Source organism: Pelodiscus sinensis, chromosome 3 (genome assembly GCF_052426305.1).
Source record: "Pelodiscus sinensis isolate ZL-2025 chromosome 3, ASM5242630v1, whole genome shotgun sequence".
Lineage (NCBI taxonomy): Eukaryota > Metazoa > Chordata > Testudines > Trionychidae > Pelodiscus > Pelodiscus sinensis.
This window is the reverse complement of record NC_143054.1, coordinates 145335774-145357760: the sequence shown is the minus strand read 5'-3', so window position 1 is coordinate 145357760 and position 21987 is coordinate 145335774. Positions and strand designations below refer to the sequence as shown.

The 21987-nt window shown below is 45.7% G+C and overlaps 1 protein-coding gene across 2 annotated transcripts in view; it reads left to right on the top strand.

Annotated features, from left to right (window-relative positions):
* KCNK5 (potassium two pore domain channel subfamily K member 5) overlaps positions 1 to 21987 on the top strand; it is a 72835-nt gene that overhangs the window by 46017 nt on the left and 4831 nt on the right. For both annotated transcript variants that reach the window (XM_006126540.5, XM_089777420.1), the window contains exons 2-4: positions 17187 to 17298; positions 19597 to 19763; positions 20827 to 20995. In XM_006126540.5, coding sequence (XP_006126602.2) covers positions 17187 to 17298; positions 19597 to 19763; positions 20827 to 20995 — 448 coding nt within the window. The remainder of the gene's footprint in view (positions 1 to 17186; positions 17299 to 19596; positions 19764 to 20826; positions 20996 to 21987) is intronic.

Genomic DNA, 21987 nt, shown 5'->3' with positions numbered 1-21987 from the left:
ACCCTTGAGGTTTGTTGAAATCTTCAGACTTCAACCCTATCATAGATAATGTGTATGACTCTCAAAAGCAAGACTGCCTAAGGGTATGTCTACACAGCAAAGTTATTTTGAAATAACAGCCTTTATTTAGAAATAACTTTCCTAGCGTCTACACAGCCAAACCGCTATTTCAAAATAAATTGGAAATAGCAGAGCGCTTATTTCGAATTTTGTAAACCTCATTCTGCAAGGAATAACGCCAAATTCAAAATAGCTATTTTGAAATAAGTGCTGTGTAGACACTTATTTCGAAATAGGGGGCATCCAGCCTTCCCAGGGTGCCCTGGTGGCCACTCCAGCCTCAACCAAGAACACTCCACTCCCTCCCTCCCTCTCCGGAGTCCTTAAAGGGATAGGCACTGTGGCAAGAGTCTATGCCAGCAGGCACTGCCCCAGACCCAGTGGCCCCAAAACATGAGCCACCAAGCCACTGGCAGCCAGTCCTCCACTGCTCCCCAGGAGCAGTCTGCCAGCTCCCAGGAGCCTGCCAGGGCCCGGAGAAGGCGGGTGCCTTCCTGGTCCAGGGTGGAGATCATGGACCTTATTCACGGTTGGGGGGGGGATGCCCCCAGCATCCATGATCTCCGCACAAGATGGAGGAAATCGGCCGTCGATGGCAGGATAGCTGCCAGCCTGGCCACCAAAGGCCACATGCGAACCCAGGAGCAGGTTTGCATGAAAATCAAGTTGCTCTGGCGAGACCCCCAACCCTGAGCCCTGAGCTTCCCCTTGCCCTTGCTTCCCCCTTCCAGTTCCCTCCTCCCAGGTTCCCCCTCCCCTCTTCCACCCTCTCTTCTCTGCTCTCTCACTTCCTTTTCCCAGCCTCACCAGAGTTTCATTCCTTCCCCCCCTCCTGTTTTTTTAAATAAAGAGAGTTTGTGTTCATGAAAATACGTGTATTTATTTGACCTCAGGAAGGAAAGGGGGTTAGGAAGGGGTAAGTGGAAGGACGTGCAGGAGGAATGAGGCACAAGCCCACAGTGGGGCAGACCAGGGAGGCTCTTAATGCTCCTCCGGGTGGAAGCTCTCCCGCAGGGCCGCCTCGATACTGACAGCCTCCCCAATGGACCTCCCGGATGGCAGCCTGCAGCAAGTGCAGCCAGGCTGGCAGCAACGCATCAAAGAGAATCACTAGAGTGTCCAGGGGCAGCTCTGGCTCCATGTTGCCGAGTGTTGTGGTGCCAGAGTGAGGGCAACCAGAGCACGCAGAGACAAAATGCTTTTCTGACTCTCATTGAGGTAGACAAGCAAGCAGGGAAACCTGAGAACTGGCTGTCCAGGGAGGTCCCTTTAAGCACAGACCTCAGATAGCTTCAGGCAGCAGCCCCACACAGTATGTCCTGACCTGGTGCCCTGCCGGAACTGGTTCTGGCCAGCGATTCAGAGTCCACTCAGTGTGGACAAGAGATTTCAAAATAGCAAAATGCTATTCCAAAATGCATTTTGTGTGTAGATGCATTATTTCGAAATAAGCTATTTTGAAATAAGATACAGGCAGTCCCCGGGTTCCGTACAAGATAGGGACTGTAGGTTTGTTCTTAAGTTGAATTTGTATGTAAGTTGGAACTGGTACATATTGTAGGGGAAACTCTAGCCAAACATTTCTCCAGAGCTCAGTTTTATTCTCCCACACCTCACTTCCCTCAGTCCTTTATTCTCAAGCTGAGGTGTCTGATGAGAAAAGCCGCTCTGCGTCTCCCTGGTATGCTGTGGGGAGGGGAGGCGCTAGGTTCGCGTCTCCCTGGTCTGCTGGGGGGAAGCAGCTAGTGCGGGGTTGCCTCACCCCGTTTGTAAGTAGGGATCCGATGTAAGTCGGATCCATGTAACCCGGGGACTGCCTGTATTTCGAAATAACACTGTAGTGTAGACATACCCTTAGTGAATAATTTGCCCTGTGAATGAATCAGTTTCTTCTTTAATATTGCAATGGTCAAAATATTGTATCCAAGCCAAATGCTTATCACTCCTTTACCAGCATATAAGGAGCTTTGCATACTTCTAATATTGTCTCTTGTGTTCCGGGCTTATCCATATTCATACTTGTTGAGGTTGAATTTTAGGTGTGGCTTTAAACCAGTTTAGTTCAAATTATGCAAAATCTATTGTAGACACTCTTAATTCTGTTTAAATTAGGTTAATAATCTGGTTTATATTGATTTATGGAATGGAGTTAAAAATAAATAACACCTAGAATTAAACTGGTTGCAGCTCTGAATATTCACTTGGCTTCTGTCTCCAAGAAGCTGGAGATAATGCACCATGATTGCTTTTACCTCTCTTGCCATATGTACATGTTGGGATTGAGACTCTTAGGCCTTGTCTACACTAACCCCCGAAATCAATCTAATCTACATAACTTCAGCTATGTACATAGCATAGCTGAAGTTGCCATACTTACTGCAGCGTGTTGTGTGCAGTAAGGGTGATGGGAGAGCGCTCAGCAATCAGTTTAGATTGTAGATCCCCGTATAGGGGAGACATTCCCTGGTCATCTTGGGAACGAGCATATCTGCATTAATGTAGAATTTTCTGGTAAAATCTGAATGAGCTCTTTTCAAGTAAGTTTATTTTCCCCCTCTACAAATGAAACTATAAACTGTTCCATCATTATCACTTCAGGTTCTTTTTTACATGAATGTTTTTACCACAGTGGTCTTCTTACAACCAGGGACAAAAAGGAGTAGGGACTGGAGGAGGAGTCTCTCCCCTTGGACTGAGCCACTGCTATCCTGTGGATGCATAGGTACAAACATATCTTGCTCTTGCTGCACCCCTGGAGGGCCTTCTTTGTTGACTTGATCTCTCTGCCCCTCTTGAAATAGCTTGTGGTAAAGTCAGTCTCATTATTGTAGTGCCGATTTGCCTGAGAATTTGTTGTTGCCTGCTATTTCACTCTGCTGCTGCTGTATTTAGTTAAAATAAAAATTGCTGAAAGAGGAATAGTAATGTAAAGTTTCATCTGATTATAAAAGCAAACCCCATGTCTCTGGACAGTTTTATTGTGATTGGCTAAATTGTTGGTATTGCATATACCCATGATTAGATAACTGATCCACAGTGTTTTCTATCTTTAAATTTAGATACAAGACTCTGGATGTAGGAATGGAAAAAGAATTAAAATCAGAGATACAGCAAGTACAGGCAGTCCCCGGGTTACGTACAAGATAGGGACTGTAGGTTTGTTCTTAAGTTGAATTTGTATGTAAGTCGGAACTGGTACATATTGTAGGGGAAACTCTAGCCAAACATTTCTCCAGAGCTCAGTTTTATTCTCCCACACCTCACTTCCCTCAGTCCTTTATTCTCAAGCTGAGGTGTCTGCTGAGAAAAGCTGCTCTGCGTCTCCCTGGTCTGCTGGGGGGGGGGGGGGCGGCACTAGCTTCGCGTCTCCCTGGTCTGCTGGGGGGAAGCAGCTAGTATGGGGTTGCCTCACCCTGTTTGTAAGTAGGGATCCGATGTAAGTCGGATCCATGTAACCCGGGGACTGCCTGTAATGAAAAGATACATGAGCCAGTTAGGGGCATTTTGTTGACTTGGGCCAGTAAACCTTAACTAAGTCTTCTGTAAAGGAGCTAAATACTAAGTGTGTGCTATGTAGAAGGTGGTGGATCAGGAAAAGGATTTGAGGATTGCATAAAAATCTAGGTGCCAGCTTAGTATATGTTTTGATGTGTTTGTGAGGGAAAAAGTTCTACTTCAGCTGAGGAATAATGGGCAATCCCAAGAAGCCATAGGGTTACTGAATACATTATCATGTAGTTTCCATTTACTTTATGCTTTTCATTTATCTAGCACATTTTACTGGAGGGTCTTAAAGTACTTTGAAAACCTGTAACCTCTTGAAGCACCCAGTGAGGGCTGTTTTCATTTTGCAGAGGAAGAATATGTGAGGTGTTAGGTAAGTTACTTCATTTCTTAAGGTATTGGTGTTAGAGCAGGGAATAAGGGCCCCTGGCACAGCATATAAATCTCTGCTTTAACCATTAGCTCAGCAGTTCTCAGACTTTTTGTTCTATGGCCCACCCAGCTCAATGCAGACCTTTCCACAGACTACAAACTGTTCATGGAAACTCACCATTAATGATATAATTACCCCTAAGCCATCCGCAGACCCCAGTTTGAGAACTCTGCTCTCAAATGCCATATTCAGTACTGACCACTGATGCATATCGAGTAAATCTGGTACTGCCATAAAGAGGGCAGACTGGGCTGATTCTAGGTTTAAAGGATTCAGCTACTCCTACCCTTTCTGATTGAAGAGAATTATTTTGTATTAGGGCAAGATAATTTTTCACATGGTGGGGTTTTTTAATGAAATGAAAATGAGAAGCTTGGTTAATGTTTTGTGCGGTGGATCCACTATAAAACAAATTTCAAGTTAAGGGCCATTGAATCTAATTGGTAAATGGATGAGAGTGTGTGAAGGAATTTCTCTATGCAGCTGCCATGGACCTGTGTGGTCAGATCTGCACAGCATGGCTGGGATTATGGGAAAGGATGAAATGCAGCTAATCCAGCGGGGCCTATTCTTTGGACAAAATGCTTCCTTGCTCTCCTTTAGAGAGAGACATAAAGTGCCTGTTGGGCAGGTGAGTTATTTTGGCTTGTAGCATCTCTGTAGTTACTTACCAAGTTCAACCCCACCTGGCTAGTCTCAGGAAATCTCTTTTTCTGTTGCTTATTTAACCTTGCCTAGCCATTCCCTTCCAAACATATACAAGTTGACTTCAGGAATCATTGCTTTTTTTAATTAAAAAAAAAAAGGGCTAATGGAGACTTGTTTGTACATCCCTCTTCTGGTCCTCAGCTCTTAACGGAGTATCTCTTACTCAGGGCAAGATGAATGCAGAGGCTTTAGGGGCTGCTAAAAGTCCAGCCATGCACTAGGGTTCAAGTAGGCTGCCTGTAGTGGTCCCACTCTGCACCTGGAAGCAGCCAGCTGCTGGTGCGTCATGATTGTGGCCTTGGCAAATATGCACACTGTCCCTTGGAGGGGCAGTGCTTGCAGGCATGAGCAGCGGACGACAACCCATTGCCCTCCTTCTCCTAGGGGCCTTACAAAGATGTGCTAGCAGCCAGCCACTTTGGGGAGTAGTGTGGAGCTCTGCTGCGAGCTGCTTGTAGTAAACACCTCCTGGCAGGAGCCTGCACGTTGCCCCCCCTCCTCCATCCCAACTCCTGCCCTAGGTCAGAATCTCCTCCTGCACCAAAGTGCCTCCCAGAGCTTGCACCCTTCATCATGTCCTGCACCCCAACACTCAGCCCCAGACTGGAGACCCTCACCCCCCTAACTCCCTCCCAGAAAGAAACTTATAGGTTGGCACCTCTCTAAACTGGGACGCCATGGTCCTGCTGCACCAGACATATTCAAGGATCAGGGCATCTCAGTGGAGGGCTGGCAGCTGGGGTGGTGAGCGGCCGGCCTGGAAGACAATAGCCAGGCTGGGGCCAGCAAGGGGGCAGAAATGACTTCCTTTGGTCCAGCAAAATCTTTCCTTCAGGACCAATGGTGCCAGATCAGGGAGGTCCAACCTCTAATTATTACAGCATAATACAGGTTGGACCTCTCTGGTCTGGTACTCTCGGGACCTGGTTGGTCCTGGATGAGGGATTTTGCCAGACCAGAGGAGGTCATTTCTGGCTCCCCTGTTGCCAGCCCCAAACCCTGCCTTGCCTCCCCTCATCACCAGGCTGCCAGGCTCTCTCACCCGGTCCCTGGCGTATCCCCAGATTCCCGGCCCCGTCTGGACTACATATGTTGCTGCGCCAGAGAGTTCTGGTTTATAGAAATGCAACCTATATAACGGCTGTTCTAAGGTAAGAAGCAGGCTTTTTGTTAATTAAAAGGCAAGTTTAGCATAGTGAGAATAGCCTTGATACCATAATTGTGATCATTTTGTTTTCAGTTACAAAAAGGACTTGTTTGTGGGGCCCAACAAAGTCTAATAGCTCTGCGCCCATAGAAGAGTTAATCTGGCTCCGTTGTTGCTGGGTGTTCTACTAGCCCAGACATTCTATCAGCTTTGTACCAAGGGACACTGTGATAACAGGCATTGCCTGGCAAAACTTGTTACTGCTGTAACAAAGCAGATTTTTATATGTACATCTCATTCTTTGGTCTTATCTGGGCAGATTAAAATTTTGAATGCACCAACTTATCTTCAGATAACGCTATGCTAGTTATAGTCATAACAATCCAATTAAAGAGCTTACCTGGATGGGAGATGAGCCAGAAAATCATTGCAGGTGTCTAAACAAGGGGACTGGATGATCAATGTCACTTTCTTTTCCTCCCTTGCAAGGTGAGATGTGATGTGTGTGATTTTTTTCTAATGTCTATGCAACCAGATTATTATGAAGTGTACATTTGCTCCTGAGTGGTATTCTGTGATTTTAGAGGCTCACTGTCTTGGCAAAATTGACTGCAGCTTTGTGAAACAAATGTATCTTATTGCTGTGGATATGACCCTATGTTATGGTTTGTTTTAAAAAGAGGAAAATAAAGCCTCGGACCTTGAATGGGGCTTATTTCAATAGACGCAAGATAAGTCAGCTTTTTAAAGTTTAACTAGGGGGTGGTGCTGCCTCCTTGCTACACTGGCCAACCCCCCTCTGGGGTTAGGCAGCCCCAGCTCCTGCCGCTGGGGAGGGCCAGGCCAAGGCGTGGCAGCCTTGGTCTGCCCCAGCTCTCTCCCACCAGCCACCGGGACCCCCTGAGGCCATGCTAGCCCCAGCTCCCTCCCTCTGTCTGCCAGGGAGTTGGGTAGGACCCAGGCCGGGGTAGGACCCAGGCCGCAGCTGGCCCAGCTCTCTCCCTGGCTGTCAGGGAGGGCCCGAGACCAAGTTCACTCTAGCCCTGACTCTTCCCCCTCACAGCTGCTGGGGAGGGTCTGAAGTTGTCCCAGCTCTTCTCTCTTCCCTCCCCTCCCCCAGAGGCCAAAACTACCCCAGTCTCTTTGTCCCACCCAGCCAGCCACCAGGGAGGGGGGCTGAGGCCTGGCTGCACCTCTTGCCATGAGTGTAGAGGCCTCGCAGCTCATGGACCCCTTCCCCCTCCCAGGAAGGGGAGAGGGCACATGGCTCCTGGAACCCTCTCCCCCACCACGAGGGGGGAGGGCACACAGCTCCCAGAACACATGGAGGTTAAGTCCATAAAAGGAATGGTGTCCCTGGCCTCTGATTGTCAGAGGCTGGAGATGGTTGGCAGGAGACAAATCACTTGATCATTGTCTTCGGTCCACCCCCTCTGGGGCACTTGGCGCTGGCCACAGTTGGCGGACAGGATACTGGGCTAGATGGACCTTTGGTCTAACCCAGTACGGCCGTTCTTATGTACTAACACACACACGCCCATCACAAGGGGGGAGGGCACATGGCTCCCAGGAAGCCCCAGCCACTCCCTGCCCCCATCTCCCTGGCTAGACACCCTACCCCCAGCCTGCTCTTGCACCCTCCCTTGATCCTACACCCTCCCCCCTGGCTAGACACTTACCCCCACCCTGCTTCTGCATCCATGGTTTCTCCTTGCTCCTACTCACTCACCCTGGCCAGACACCCTACTCCCAGCCTGCTTCTGCACCCTACCTCCCCCCAACCATGCATCTGCACTCCACCTCCCTCCCATATCCTGCACCCCATCCCTATCCCACTCATTGGCAGCCCTGTCCTGCACACTGAACCTCTCATTTTTGCTCCCATCCCAAAGCCTAAAGGGGTCCATAAAAGCTACTAGCTGTGGAACCCCAGAAAAGTAAATCTGGCCTATGAGAAGCCCTGAACCTCAGTCCTCCCTGTCCTGTCCATTCCCCTCGCCTCGTGGGGCTGGAACATTAGAGGAGTGAGGTGTTTCAGTTGGGAGCCACATCAGTGAGGGTTGGGGGGGTTTGGAGGAGTTTTTTTGCTTCTCACTTGTGTGGTCCCCAAGAGTATGTCTACACTACCCTCCTAGTTCGAACTAGGAGGGTAATGTAGGCATACCGCACTTGCAAATGAAGCCCGGGATTTGAATTTCCCGGGCTTCATTTGCATAAGTGGGGAGCCGCCATTTTTAAAACCCCGCTGGTTCGAACCCCGTGCAGCGCGGCCACACGGGGCACGAACTAGGTAGTTCGAACTAGGCTTCCTAGTTCGAACTACCGTTACTCCTCGTGGAATGAGGAGTAACGGTAGTTTGAACTAAGAAGCCTAGTTCGAACTACCTAGTTCGTGCCCCATGTAGCCGCGCTGCGCGGGGTTCGAACCAGCGGGGTTTTAAAAATGGCGGCTCCCCGCTTATGCAAATGAAGCCCGGGAAATTCAAATCCCGGGCTACATTTGCAAGTGCGGTATGCCAACATTACCCCGCTAGTTCGAACTAGCGGGGTAGTGTAGACATACCCCAACTGATTTATGTCTAGGTCTGTGGCCCCGACACACAAAGTTCCCCACCCCTGCCATAAATGAAGAAAACATTGATACCTTTTGTGTTGGACTTAACTTCATTTTAATAAAATATTAGTTTTAGTAAATTAACGTGAGACAGCTAAAATGGTTAATCTGTTTAATAATTTAAACCGTTCTCCCCAGCTGTAGCACTAGCAAAATGGCTCAGGTGTAATGATGTAATTAATAGTGAATTTCCATTAACATCTGGTGGTCCGCAGAAAGGTTTGCATTGAGCCATGTGGTTTATGGGCTAGAAAGTTTGAGAACCACTAGCTTAATGGTTTAAAGAGCTGTAATTTTACATGGTTGGGTGCTTGGCACTGTGGCCAAGCTTGTTTGTCATTCTGCATTTCTATTCTTCATAGAAGCCCTCCCTCTTCTCTCGCTCTTTTTTCAAAGGTCTTGATGCATGCTTTCCTTTGTCCACTTTTAACTGGCCCTAAAGATCTTGACTGAATGAGAATGGCAGTGCAGATTTCCCTGCGGGTCACTTGTCTTTAGTGACACATTCATCCCTGCTTAACAGTGGAGCCAGGCACTCTCAGAGAATGACAGAGGCCTGGTCACTTTGAGTTAAGAGGCCCCAGCCCAGTCCCAGCCTCAGGCCCCTGATGTATCTAACTTCTCATCCACAGGGTCACACTAAAACCAAAACAATATATGAAACTGAACACTTGAGACATTTATGTATTAACAATTAAGTCATTATACCAATGGCATGTATATTAAAAATGTAACTTTAATTGTAAGTTTCCACTGCAAGCAAAACTCTTCATTTTAGCAATGCTTTTCTGGCTTTGTTGTGTGCAAACTCCTTTATAATTGAAGAAAAATCTAATTTATGTGCAACATCACTGTTAACGTTAAGTATTGTGAGCCCATTCAGTGCTCTTGTCCCATTGTAGAACGACGATAGTTCTTTTTTTTAACACATTGAATGTGCATTTACCTGAAGCCACGGATGCAGGGAGACTGACAAAAATATGTAATGCAATTGTCATATTAGGAAATAGTCGAGGGGCTGAGATCGAATATTTCTTGAAGCAGTTCTTTTGGCTTGCAGTCCGATTTAAAGTTGGTGGAATGTTTACATTTCAGGAAGGCAATCTCAGCACAGAGATCTCTTGAAATTTCATTGTTGTTCCTTTGTTGAAACTGTTTAGCTGCTGATTATAAGGCTGTTGGTTATACAAAATCACTTAAGGCTATTGGTTATACAAAATTTTCATTTTATATACTTTGCAATGAATATTATAAAATAACGATTTAGGGGTGTTATTTACTACAGCCCTATAACCTATAACATGCTCAATTATTAAATTCTTCTAATAACTGGTGCGTAATTATGAATATGAACGTGGGGCGGTTTCCAGATTTGATATATTTATTAAACAACTAGAATTAAAAGTTTATTATCACAAAAAAGCCTTTAAAGGTGAATCTAAAACTGGATGAAGAGGTAGCTAACAGCTGAGCCTGATATGGTTATTGTCAGGGCTTGCCGAACCGCGACGAGCCCCGCTCGCCAGCTGCGCTGTCCGGCAATCTGCGCATGAGCAGATCGCCCGAACCCGGCTCTTCTGGGTTGCAATCTCCTTGCCACGGGCGAGTAGATTGCATTATTTGTCGAGCCCTGGTTATTGTATATGAGGACACACAAGAAAAAACAGGAATGCGAAAATCTCCTATGCAGAGATAAATATCTAATGTAAAGATTAAACACCCCCTCAGACCAAGCATAATCACTTTACAGTATCAGAATTAACTACGACTTTCAAAACCTCTAAACTATGCAAAGACTATAAACAGCATTTCAGAATGTAGAATCTAGCTGAGCCCCCCTCCCCCCGCACTAGCTGAGCCCCCCTCCCCCCAGCAGACCAGGGAGACACGGAGCAAAGCCGCGGAGGATACAGGCGGGACCGTGGTGCATCTCGGCGGTCCCGCCACCCACGTCTCCCTGGTCTGCGGGGGGGGGGGCACAGCTAGTGCGCCCCCTTCCCCTCCCCCCCCCAGCAGACCAGGCTTTTCTCGCCGACGACGCATGGGGTAGAGCAGCTGGGGCTCCTCGACCAACCCGGCAGCACCCCAGCTGCTCTGCCCCAGGCGTCCCCAAGTCAGCCGCTGCTGAAACTGACCAGCGGCTGACTACAGGAAGCCCGAGGCAGAGTTGCTCTGCCCCGGGTTTCCTGGAATCAGCAGCTGATCAATTTCAGCAGTGGCTGACTTGGGGACACCTGGGGTAGAGCAGCTGGGGTGCTGCCGGGTTGGTCCCCGCAGCACTGAGGTGCAGCGCTGCGGGGACCTACCCGGCAGCGCCCCAGCTGCTCTGTCCCAGGCGTCCAAATTCAGCCGCTGTTGAAACTGATCAGCAGCTGATTCCAGGAAGCCCAGGGCAGAGCAACTCTGCCTCGGACTTCCTGTAGTCAGCCGCTGGCCAGTTTCAGCAGCGGCTGAATCTGGACGCCAGTTCCGACTTACATACAAATTCAACTTAAGAACAAACCTACAGTCCCTATCTTGTACGTAACCCGGGGACTGCCTGTAATTTATGGTGTGTTTTTTTTTTTTTTTTTAAATGTGCTCTCTTGTTCTTGTTTGCAGTCAGACCTTTATTTTTATGGACAATCGATGCGGCACATATCTCAAACTCTTTAAGCATTAGCTCCTGTATATGTAGCCTTGGGCAAAGGGTAGAAAGTTATTAGAGTGGCACTTTTACCTTTGATAAATCATCAAGTTAAGCTGGTCATTAATAGCTAACAGTAAAGATGTCACCGAAGGAAACCTAATGCTACATTGGAGCCTTATTTTATCCAGGGGAATTACGTTGGAAAGGGAGAGAACTTAGTAACCTTGATTATGTTGAAATGATCTTTTTCCTTCTTGATCATATTTGTTGAGATTATTTAAAGATGTATTGGTTTTTTCCCTTTCTTGGATTCCATTTCTACAATCCCTATTTAATTTCAATAATAACTTCCGAAGCCTAGGAACTTGTATACTGTAGTGAGGAATGGCAGAGTTGGCTGTCTCTCTGATACAGTTTATTTGAATTAAAAAAGATTTTAGCAGATTAACAATCTTCTGCCCAAAAAGTGCATTTGTGGTTTAATGGTATTAGCGTCGGCTTGAATTTTCTACTGATGGCAAAAAAATGATAATTTCAAAATGGTCAAGACGTTGCACTCTCCTTAGAAAACTGCTACATATTTTTCCTTCTGCAGCAAAATTAACTTTTCTGCTCTTGTGCTCTTATTTCATGCTGGATTGATCAGACACATGGTCTGCAATTCAAGGCTGCACATTTTTCCTACAAAGGACTCGAGCACTGTCCATAATGATACTAACTAAAACTTTTTCAGTGTACTGTGTAAGGGACATTACTTTTACAGGAAGCAGGAGAGAAAAGAAGGGTTTATCTTATGCTTCTACTGCTGGGTTGTAGATGTTGAATGTGCATTGTGGCCTCTGATCCACACACACACAGGCTCTTTACAGCCAAAAGATACTAAGACAAGAATGCAAATGGAGTCTCAGACAAGACTGGAGCTGCTAGAATTGCTTGGCATCAGGGACAAGAGGGAGGTGTGCCTTTGACAGGGGAATTACTATGAATCTAAGGGTGTATCTACATTACTTAGCTTTTAGGGACAGGGGCTTGTACGGGGGGGAGAGGGGGAAGAAAGAGGAAGGCACCAAAGGGACAGGGTAGAGGAGAGACAGGGGGCCATGTGCAGACAAAGAGGAAAAGGGTGGGAGGGGAGGTGTCAATGGGAAGGGGACAGGGTGATACTGGAGAGGAGAGGGTAAAGACATTGGGGGCTGGAGGAGGAGGCGCTGGGAGAAGGCTTGAAAGAAGGAGTGAGCATGAGGAAGGCCAGGATGGCGCAAGTCATGTGTGAAAGCACAGAGGGGCATGAAGGGAATGGGGGCAGAGAGTGGTGAGGGGGTGGGCATCAGGGAAAAAGAGGGAAAAGGGCAGGGGCAGTGAGGGAAGGGGGAGGCACCAGGAGGGTGCAGGGCTAAGGGAAGGTGCAGGTGCCAGGGGATTCTGAGGGTAAAGCAGAAGGGCAGACACCTGCAAGGAAGGGACCAGCACCAGAGGAGAGAGGCAGGGCATGTGTGTAGAGGGAGGTGTTAGAAGAGTGGATAAGGAGGGTAGCTCACATGATCAGAGTGGGGCTACTGGAGGAGTGGGCACAGGGGGCAGAGAAGGGCTGGTGGAGGGGGGCAGGTCGCAGGAGGGCTGAGGGCAGTGAGAAGGGCAGGAGTCAGAACAGCAGAGGAGGGTGAGGAGTTGAGGGGGCAGCAGGCACCAGGGGAGCTGATGGAACAAGGGGGAGGAGATATGGCAGCAGAGAGAAAAGATAAAGGTTTAAAAATATTTATTAATAACTTGGGTGCCACAGTGGCACATCCAAACAAGCCACATGAACTCATTACTGGTGCACAACACAAAATTCTTTCTGCTCCTGGCAGGAAACTCTTAGGCTATGTCTACACTGGCAGTTTCTTGTGCAAGAACATCTTGCACAAGGGTTCTTGTGCAAGAACACGTCCACACTGCCATGTGTGAGTTGTGCTTTTGCACAAGAGCATCCATGGCAGTGTGGACGCTCTCTTGCCCAGGAAAGCTCCGATGGCCATTTTAGCCCTTCGGGTTTCTTGTGCAAGATATCGCTGCCAAGCATCCATGCTGCCCTCTTGTGCAAGAGAGCTTACACCTGTTAGAAAAGAGCGTAGCTCTTGCGCAAGATGCCCAGTCTTACCATGCCGTACTGTAATTGCTCTTGCGCAATGTGGATGATCTGTGGGTTCTTGCACAAGAATGGCTGTACTTGCACAAGAAGCCGCGAGTGTAGACATAGCCTTAGAGGGAACACTTCCCCCAGCCTCTCTGCCCCCGAGTTAATGTCACACACATTGGGTTAATGCAACTGCAGGATAGTTTCATGCGGGGGGTTTGGTGGGAGCCATACTAATCCCTGTTGGTAGGAGGATGGTGGGAAAAGCCCTTCAGTGGGAAATAGGTCAATGGAGGGATGATAGGAGTTACTATAGAGAACTTTCTGGGTGTCTGGCTGATGAGTCTTGCCCACATGCTCAGAGTTTAGCTGATCGCCATATTTGGGGTCGGGAAGGAATTTTCCTCCAGGGTAGATTGGCAGAGGCCCTGGAGGTTTTTCACCTTCCTCTGTAGCATGGGGTACAGTTCACAGCTAGAGGATTCTCTACATCTTGGGGTCTTCAAAGTATTTGAAGGCTTCAATATCTGAGATATAGGTGAGAGGATTATTCTAGGAGGAGTGGGTGAGATTTTGTGGCCTGCACTGTACAGGGGGTCAGACTAGATGATCATAATGGTCCCTTCTAACCTTAAAGTCTATGAGAGGGGTGACATGACACCTTTTACTTCTGCTCATGTGTCCATCTTGCCCCAAGTGTGTTACCTCCAGAGGCATGACTAACAGGGATCAAACACATAGTGAGTCTTTTTTAAAATAGTGTGTGTGTTTATTTCAAGTGGTGAGGGGAGGGGTGTGCATTCAGCTTTCTTTTAGTTCCTTCTTGCCGTTCTAGTGACACTTGTGGTTTTGAAGAATATGATCACAGCAACACCCATCTTTGTGGTTTCTGTCAACTGATAACAATCCTCAGCAGACCAGCCCTGCTGTCTATCTGCACCTTAGTTACAGCCTTTAGCCTACAACAAATATTGTGTACAATCTTGCATGCTTCTCAAGCTTCCTCAGTAGAGAGATCTGTAGTCACCCAGACTCCAAGGTTCTTTTCTTTTAATCTCTAAATGGGCTCCTATAGTGAAATGCAGTTTAATTTTTTTTAATGGTTTTCTACACTATGTACCCAATAAATGCACTTTAAGGACAATTTAGTTGCAGGAAGTGTTGTTCTGTATAGTGGGGCTCAAAATTCAATAACCTGGGTTGTATAATATTTATTCAGTTAGTGCTTTGTTTTTATTAATTGGGTTTGGGTCTCTGTGATAAGTACAGTAACTGATCCACTTTAGTAAGGAAGGAAAGGTGGGTGGGAGAGAGACTCAGCTGCATGGTGTGGGCCAAGGTAAAAAAAAAAGCCTTCTCCTTAGAACACACAGTACAGGTTAAACCTCTCTGAGATGGAAACATCCAGCATGATTGGAGTTAGCCGGATGTCCACTTTTCACGTCTCCTGGCTCTGTGTCCTGTGCTGTTCTATAATCCCTGGGGGCAGGGGAGGACGCAGCATGGAGTTCATGGAAGATCATTGGCTATTAGCCAGGATGGGTAGGGATGCAAAACCATGCTCTGAAGTGTCCCTAGCCTCAATTTTCCAGAAGCTGGACATAAGCAACAGGGGATGGATCACGTAATGATTCCCATAAGAACATACGAACGCCGTACTGGGTCAGACCAAAGTTCCTTCTAGCCCAGTATCCTGTCTACTGACAGTGGCCAGCACCAGGTGCCCCAGAGAGGGTGGACCGAAGACAATGATCAAGCGATTTGTCTCCTGCCATCTCTCTCCAGTCTCTGACAAACAGAGGCCAAGGACACCATTTTATCCCCTGGCTAATAGCCTTTTATGGACCTAACCTCCATGAAATTATCTAGCTTCTCTTTAAACTCTATTATAGTTCTAGCCTTCACAGCCTCCTCTGGCAAGGAGTTCCACAGGTTGACTACACGCTGTGTGAAGAACTTTCTTTTATTCGTTTTAAACCTGCTCCCCATTAATTTTATTTGGTGTGTTCTAGTTCTTCTATTTACGGAACTAATAAATAACTTTTCTTTATCGGCCCTCTCCACACTACTCATGATTTTATATACCTCTATCATATCCCCCCTCAGTCTCCTCTTTTCTAAACTGAAAAGTCCCAGTCGCTTTAACCTCTCCTCATATGGGACCCGTTCCAAACCCCTAATCATTTTAGTTGCCATTTTCTGAACCCTTTCCAAGGCCAAAATATCTTTTTTGAGGTGAGGAGACCACATCTGTACATAGTATTCAAGATGCGGGCATACCATAGTTTTATACAGGGGCAGTAAGATATTCTGGGTCTTATTTTCTATCCCTTTCCCAATAATTCCTAGCATCCTATTTGCCTTTTTGACCGCCGCTGCACACTGCATGGAAGTTTTCAGAGAACTGTCCACGATAACTCCAAGCTCTTTCTCCTGATTTGTCGTAGCCAAATTAGCCCCCATCATACTGTACGTATAGTTGGGGTTATTTTTCCCAATGTGCATTACTTTACACTTATCCACATTAAATTTCCTTTGCCATTTTGCTGCCCAGTCACTCAGTTTGGTGAGATCTTCTTGGAGTCCCTCACAGTCTGCTTCTGTCTTGACTATCCTAAACAGTTTGGTATCATCCACAAACTTTACTACCTCACTGCTTACCCCTTTCTCCAGATCATTAATGAATAAGTTGAAAAGGATTGGTCCCAGGACTGACCCTTGGGGGACACCACTAGTTACCCCTCTCCACTCTGAAAATTTACCATTCATTCCTACCCTTTGTTTCCTGTCTTTTAACCAGTTCTCAATCCAAGAAAGGACCTTCCCTCTTATCCCATGGCCATGTAATTTACACAAGAGCCTTTGGTGAGGGACCTTGTCAAAGGCTTTCTGAAAATCCAAGTATACTATATCTGCTGGATCTCCCTTATCCGCATGTTTGTTAACCCCTTCAAAGAACTCTAATAGATTAGTAAGACAGGATTTCCCTTTACAGAAACCATGTTGACTTTTGTCCAACAAATTATGTTCTTCTACATGCTTCACAATTTTATTCTTTACTATTGTTTCGACTAATTTGCCCGGTACTGAAGTTAGACTTACCGGTCTGTAATTGCCAGGATCGCCTCTAGAACCCTTTTTAAATATTGGTGTCACGTTGGCTACCTTCCAGTCATTAGGTACGGAAGCCAATTTAAAGGATAGGTTACAAACCACGGATAATAGCTCAGCAATTTCCCATTTGAGTTCTTTTAGAACCCTTGGATGAATGCCATCCGGTCCCGGAGATTTGTTAACATTAAGTTTTTCTATTTGTTCCAAAACCTCCTCTAATGACACTTCAATCCAGGACAGTTCCTCAGATTCATCACCCACAAAGGACAGTGCAGATTCGGGAATCTCCCCAACATCCTCAGCCGTGAAGACTGAAGCAAAGAAATCATTTAGTTTCTCCGCATGGCTTTATCGTCCTTGATTGCTCCTTTTCTAGCTCGATCATCTAGGGGACCCACAGGTTTTTTAGCAGGCTTCCTGCTTCTAATGTACTTAAAAAACATTTTGTTATTTCTTTTTGAGTTTTTGGCTAGCTGTTCCTCAATCTTTTTTTGCTTTTCTTATTACATTTTTACACTTGATTTGACAGTGTTTATGTTCCTTTCTATTTATCTCACTATTCTATTCTGTTCCCTGTTCTGTTCATTCCCTCTGTGAAACACCTGGCATTGACCACTGTCAGAAGACCAAACACTGGCTTAGATGGATCTTTGATCTGACTCACTTTGGGTCATTCTTATAGTTGGTTGCATCTCCTTCCCCACTCCCCCAATCTTAGTAAGGATGGGTGAGTAAACTTGGTGCCCAGTAAAATTTCATTGTCATTTTTCAAGGTTGAACTGACATGATGGGCATTCTACTTCAAGCTTTGTGTTGGGCATTGTATCCAGATGACTTTATGTATCAATTTTTTCCTTGTAGGAGGTGTCAAATGCTGCTGGGCAAGGGGTTGCTATCACTGGGAACAACACTTTCAACAACTGGAATTGGCCTAATGCTGTTATCTTTGCTGCTACAGTAATCACTACAATCGGTGGGTATTTCACATGTAAAGTCGTCTGGCCTTTAATTTTTAAGCCCCAATGATGCTGTGTCATGTCCAAAGGGCTGTCCGCTGAAGGACAATAAAAGCTTATAGGAAGTATCTATAAATCAAAAAAAAAAAAAACTTAGAAAATGTATCTTTGAGGCACATTTGGTGGGGAACTGACACTTTTTCAGTCTGTTTTCCACAGTACTCAATCCCTTGAAATACATCATAGAAATGTTTCCCTTGCAGAGTCATTGCAGATGCAGTGTGCTGACAAGGTGGGGTTCATGTGTTCTTAGTGCCAGTCGAAGCTTACGCTTGCCCAGAGTATTGCCTTTAACTTAAAGGAATGTTCTTTGGGGCTTGGAGCATCCGCATATGTGAGAGATTTTGTGAAACTCTCCTATCACGTATAGTTCCACGCGCTCCCAAACAATCTGTTGATAAATGCACTGTTATTAGCGAAAGAGACAGATCTGAAGGCTGTCCTGTCTGTCTCTTGTATTTTTCATAGGTAAAGCTCAGCAGAATTGAGTCACTCTCCTAAATCTGTGTGCTGATTTGTTCATGTGAAACCCTGTAGTACCATAAAACTTATTCCTCATAGGGTATGCAAACAGATGGTGCTGCAGAACTTGGAAAATTAGCTGCAGCTCTTTTGCAAAGATCTTCTTTACCATTGCAGAAAATATGGATTTCCCATGGGCCCAGAGAGCCCTGCAAGATGCAGGAAAACATTAGGGGCACTGTTTATTGCTTTTGTTTTGACAAGGAACACATAAAGTGTTTGCAAACACAAACTGACCATGGGAGGTGGAAACCTTGCTGCTAAACCAAATTGTTCTGCTTGTTACTATTATTAAAAATCTTTTTTGGGGGGAGGGGGGGCGAACCCTGATTTTATTGTTCTTTAAACTTCCAGTAAAAAGTTAAAGAAAGCAAAAACGGATTTAAACAAGGAAGTACTGACGCCGAGGGGTTAGACACGTAGCTAGCTGTCCTTACTGGGACTGTGGTCAGAATATCTGTTCAGCACTATCGGAGGCCCAAGCCCTAGCCAAGGCATCTTGCTCTGTCAAACCTTTCCTCCACCTCTTCCCTAGCAGGCTTTCTTTAGCTGCGGAAATGCCAGGACAAAGCTTAGATGGATCTCATAAAAAGAAAATTTATGCCCCAGGGACAGTTTTGGCTTCTCCTTCCTTGGGTTGTGTCTTCATTAGGAGCATATTACTGGTATAGAAATGCCAGTGTTCTACACCAACAAAGTACTCCTGGTGTGGATGTAGCTATATGGTTAAAGGTGCACTTAGTACTAGTAAAGTAAAACCACCCCCACCTATAAATCCCACGGCTACGTCTACACTGGCATGATTTTCCGGAAATGCTTTTAACGGAAAAGTTTTCCGTTTAAAAACATTTTCAGAAAAGTGTGTCTAGATTGGCAGGACACTTTTCTGCAAAAGCATGTTTTGCAGAAAAGCGTCCGTGGCCAATCTAGACGTGGTTTTCTGCAAAAAAGCCCCGATCGCCATTTTCGCGATCGGGGCTTTTTTGCAGAAAATAGTACTGTGCTGTCTACACTGGCCCTTTTGCCCAAACAGGAGCAGCATAGTATTTCCGCAAAAGCACTGACAATCTTACATGAGATCATCAGTGCTTTTCCGGAAATTCAAGCGGCCAGTGTAGACAGCTGGCAAGTTTTTCCGCGAAAGCAGATGATTTTGTGGAAAAACTTGCCAGTCTAGACACAGCCCACAGGAGAAGCAAACCATGTTGGTAACAGAATAGCTTTATTGGTAATGCATCTACAGTAGGGAATTCTGCCCGCACAGCAGTGTTTATTAGGAATCACACCTCTCCACACCCCTGACTGAACATCTATGTCAGCAGACATCTGTAGTCTTAGACATACTCTTATTCTTATGCTTCAGGGGGTAGCTGAGTTAGTCTGTACAGGAAAAAAAACAACAAATGGTCTGGTAGCACTTTATAGGCTAACAAAACATGTAGATGTATCATGAGCTTTCGTGGCACTTCAACCATTTGTTGTTTTTTTTTTCTTATTCTTATGTCTCCATTAGTAAATGTGTAGAGGATGAAGTCTGACTCAGGTTTGAATAATGTATAAGACTAAAAATTTTCACAATATTTACTGGAAGAAAGAATTCTTTTTAGAACTCTCCAGGTCAGGTCTCTCTTTAATTTCCTGCTTATCTGGTCCACAGAGAGACTACAATTCCCTGTGTATATTCTGAACTGCCTTGAATTGGCATCTGTGTAATTGTCTTTTATCTCTTTCAGGCTATGGAAATGTTGCTCCAAAGACGCCCGCTGGACGTGTCTTCTGCGTATTTTATGGCCTCTTTGGAGTTCCTCTCTGCTTGACATGGATCAGTGCCTTGGGAAAGTTCTTCGGTGGGCGTGCCAAAAGGCTAGGCCAGTTCCTAACAAAGAGAGGAGTAAGCCTGGTATGGATTTATGCTTGTTTTTCTTCTTGTTGGGTGTGGTTGGTATATGACTTGAACATCTAGTTCTTCGGCTATCTGCTTAATCTTGGTAGTGTACTTTGCTCTTAAGGGCCATATTCTGCAATGGGGTTACATGGGTTGAACTGAGCAAAGGACTGAGCCCTGTTCGTAAGCTCTCTCAGACAAGGTCCATGTCCACTAGAGTTTGTACAGCACTTATCGCAAAGGGGCCTTGATTGGGCCTCTAGCTTATACTGTCATACAGACATTTAATAATGTTCTAGTCGCTATGGCGACAGTTACAAAAGAGTGTAACAGAGATGCGTACAACATTATACATAGCTGAGTGTTTGCAGTAAATCCAAGCAAGTACAGGACACTGTTGAGGGCGAAATATAGATGTGTATGTATGCAGACAAGTAAATGGGGTATATGCAGGAGTTGGGGAAGAATGGGAAGGAAATTGCTAAAATTCTCTCCATATATATCATGAATTGCAGTGTGTGTGGTGATTATTCTTACAGCTACTCCCATCGCAATATCCTCAGCCCTCAGTACAGAGTATGAGTGCTGTGGGCCCAAGCTCGGTGTCAGAACGAGTTTTGCCCGTAGAGAATTAACAGGCAGATGTGTATTACTTTCAGGCCGGTTCTCTCAAAGGTGTTGGTGGTGTCACCTCCCCCCTAATGCAGTTTGAGTGGCTTGTGTGGGTTCCAAAAACCTTTGCTAGAATTGAAGCCTAGGAATTCAGAATTCTGCATGGTTAATTCATGTAACATATCCTGGCTCTCCTTTTTCTCCTGAGCCCTGTCAACCCCATAGTACTCCTACACTGATCATTTGCTCCCTTTCTGACAATTGTGCTTCTGCCTACACTGTCCTTTTGCAGCCCCCTTCCTTTCTACCGAAACATGCCTTATCTTTTACTCCAGCAGCAACTGTGCAGGGTCGGTGATAGGCTTGTGGGCAGTATTTATGGCCAGTATTGATGGATGTGAGATAAAATGCATGGGGTGGAAGAAAACGACTTGTATGTAAATTTTTTTTTTTTTTTCCTTCACAGCGAAAGGCACAAATTACATGCACAGCTATTTTCATTGTCTGGGGAGTTTTAGTTCATCTGGTCATTCCTCCCTTTGTCTTTATGGTGACTGAAGGCTGGAACTACATTGAAGGTCTCTATTTCTCATTCATCACAATCACCACCATAGGATTTGGAGACTTTGTGGCTGGTCAGTTAATTCCCTGTTTTTTTATATATTGCCTGAGGTGTGTAATGTAAATGTAATGTCTGTGTAAATGTCAGTGGTGAGTGTGTGTGTGTTTTCAGCTTCCTGAGGTGTGGATGCATCTGGAGGCTTTTGCATTACTGAAGCTTTTATTAAAGATCAGCATTATTCCAAGAGACTCTGGAGCTGGCCCTGCAAGCAACTTCTCAAAAATGGCAATTTCTAGACTCTTTTCTTTCCCCAGTCTCTGCAGAGCACTGAGCTGACGAGAGTGAGTGGTAAGGAGAGTTGTCTCCACACTGTGGAGTAGGAGATGCTGCTCCTTTCTTATCCTTACTTGTGCTGATCATAGCAATCACAGGACTTTGCTAGTGTCTCATCATTTTAGGTGTGACCCAGAGGACTTGTGGTCTAACCTCATTAATTAAAAAGCTTTGGGTTAGGCCAAAGAGCTGGGGAACCGTGAAGCCCCCAACTTTTAGTTGACATCAGGCAAGTCAATTGAATTCTTTATGGCTATCTCAATAATCATAAGGTGAGTTATAAATATTTCACGCACACACACTTCTGCAACAATCACAACTTTTTAGAAACAAGCCTCATAGAGTCAATGTAAGGCTTGCATCTGACGAAGTGGGTCTTTGCCCACAAAAGCTTATGCTCCAATATATCTGTTAGTCTGTAAGGTGCCACAGAACATTTTTTTGCTAACGCTCTGATACTTGTTAGGCAAGTGTTGTCGCTGTTTCTCAGATGGGAGAAAATGAGACACCAGCTTTTGAGGCCTAATATTTGAGTGACTTTCCATCTTGGGTGCTCAACTTCAGCCACCTAGACTTTGCTTTGAGTTCTACTAGTTTCCCAGAAGTGCAGTGAGCTCATAAATTAACTCAAAGCAGTGGGAGCTGTGGATGACTAGCACCTCTAGATATCTTGGGCTCAATATTCAGAGTTCATCGTCATAATGTAGAAGGCACTCCTGAAAATGTGGACCT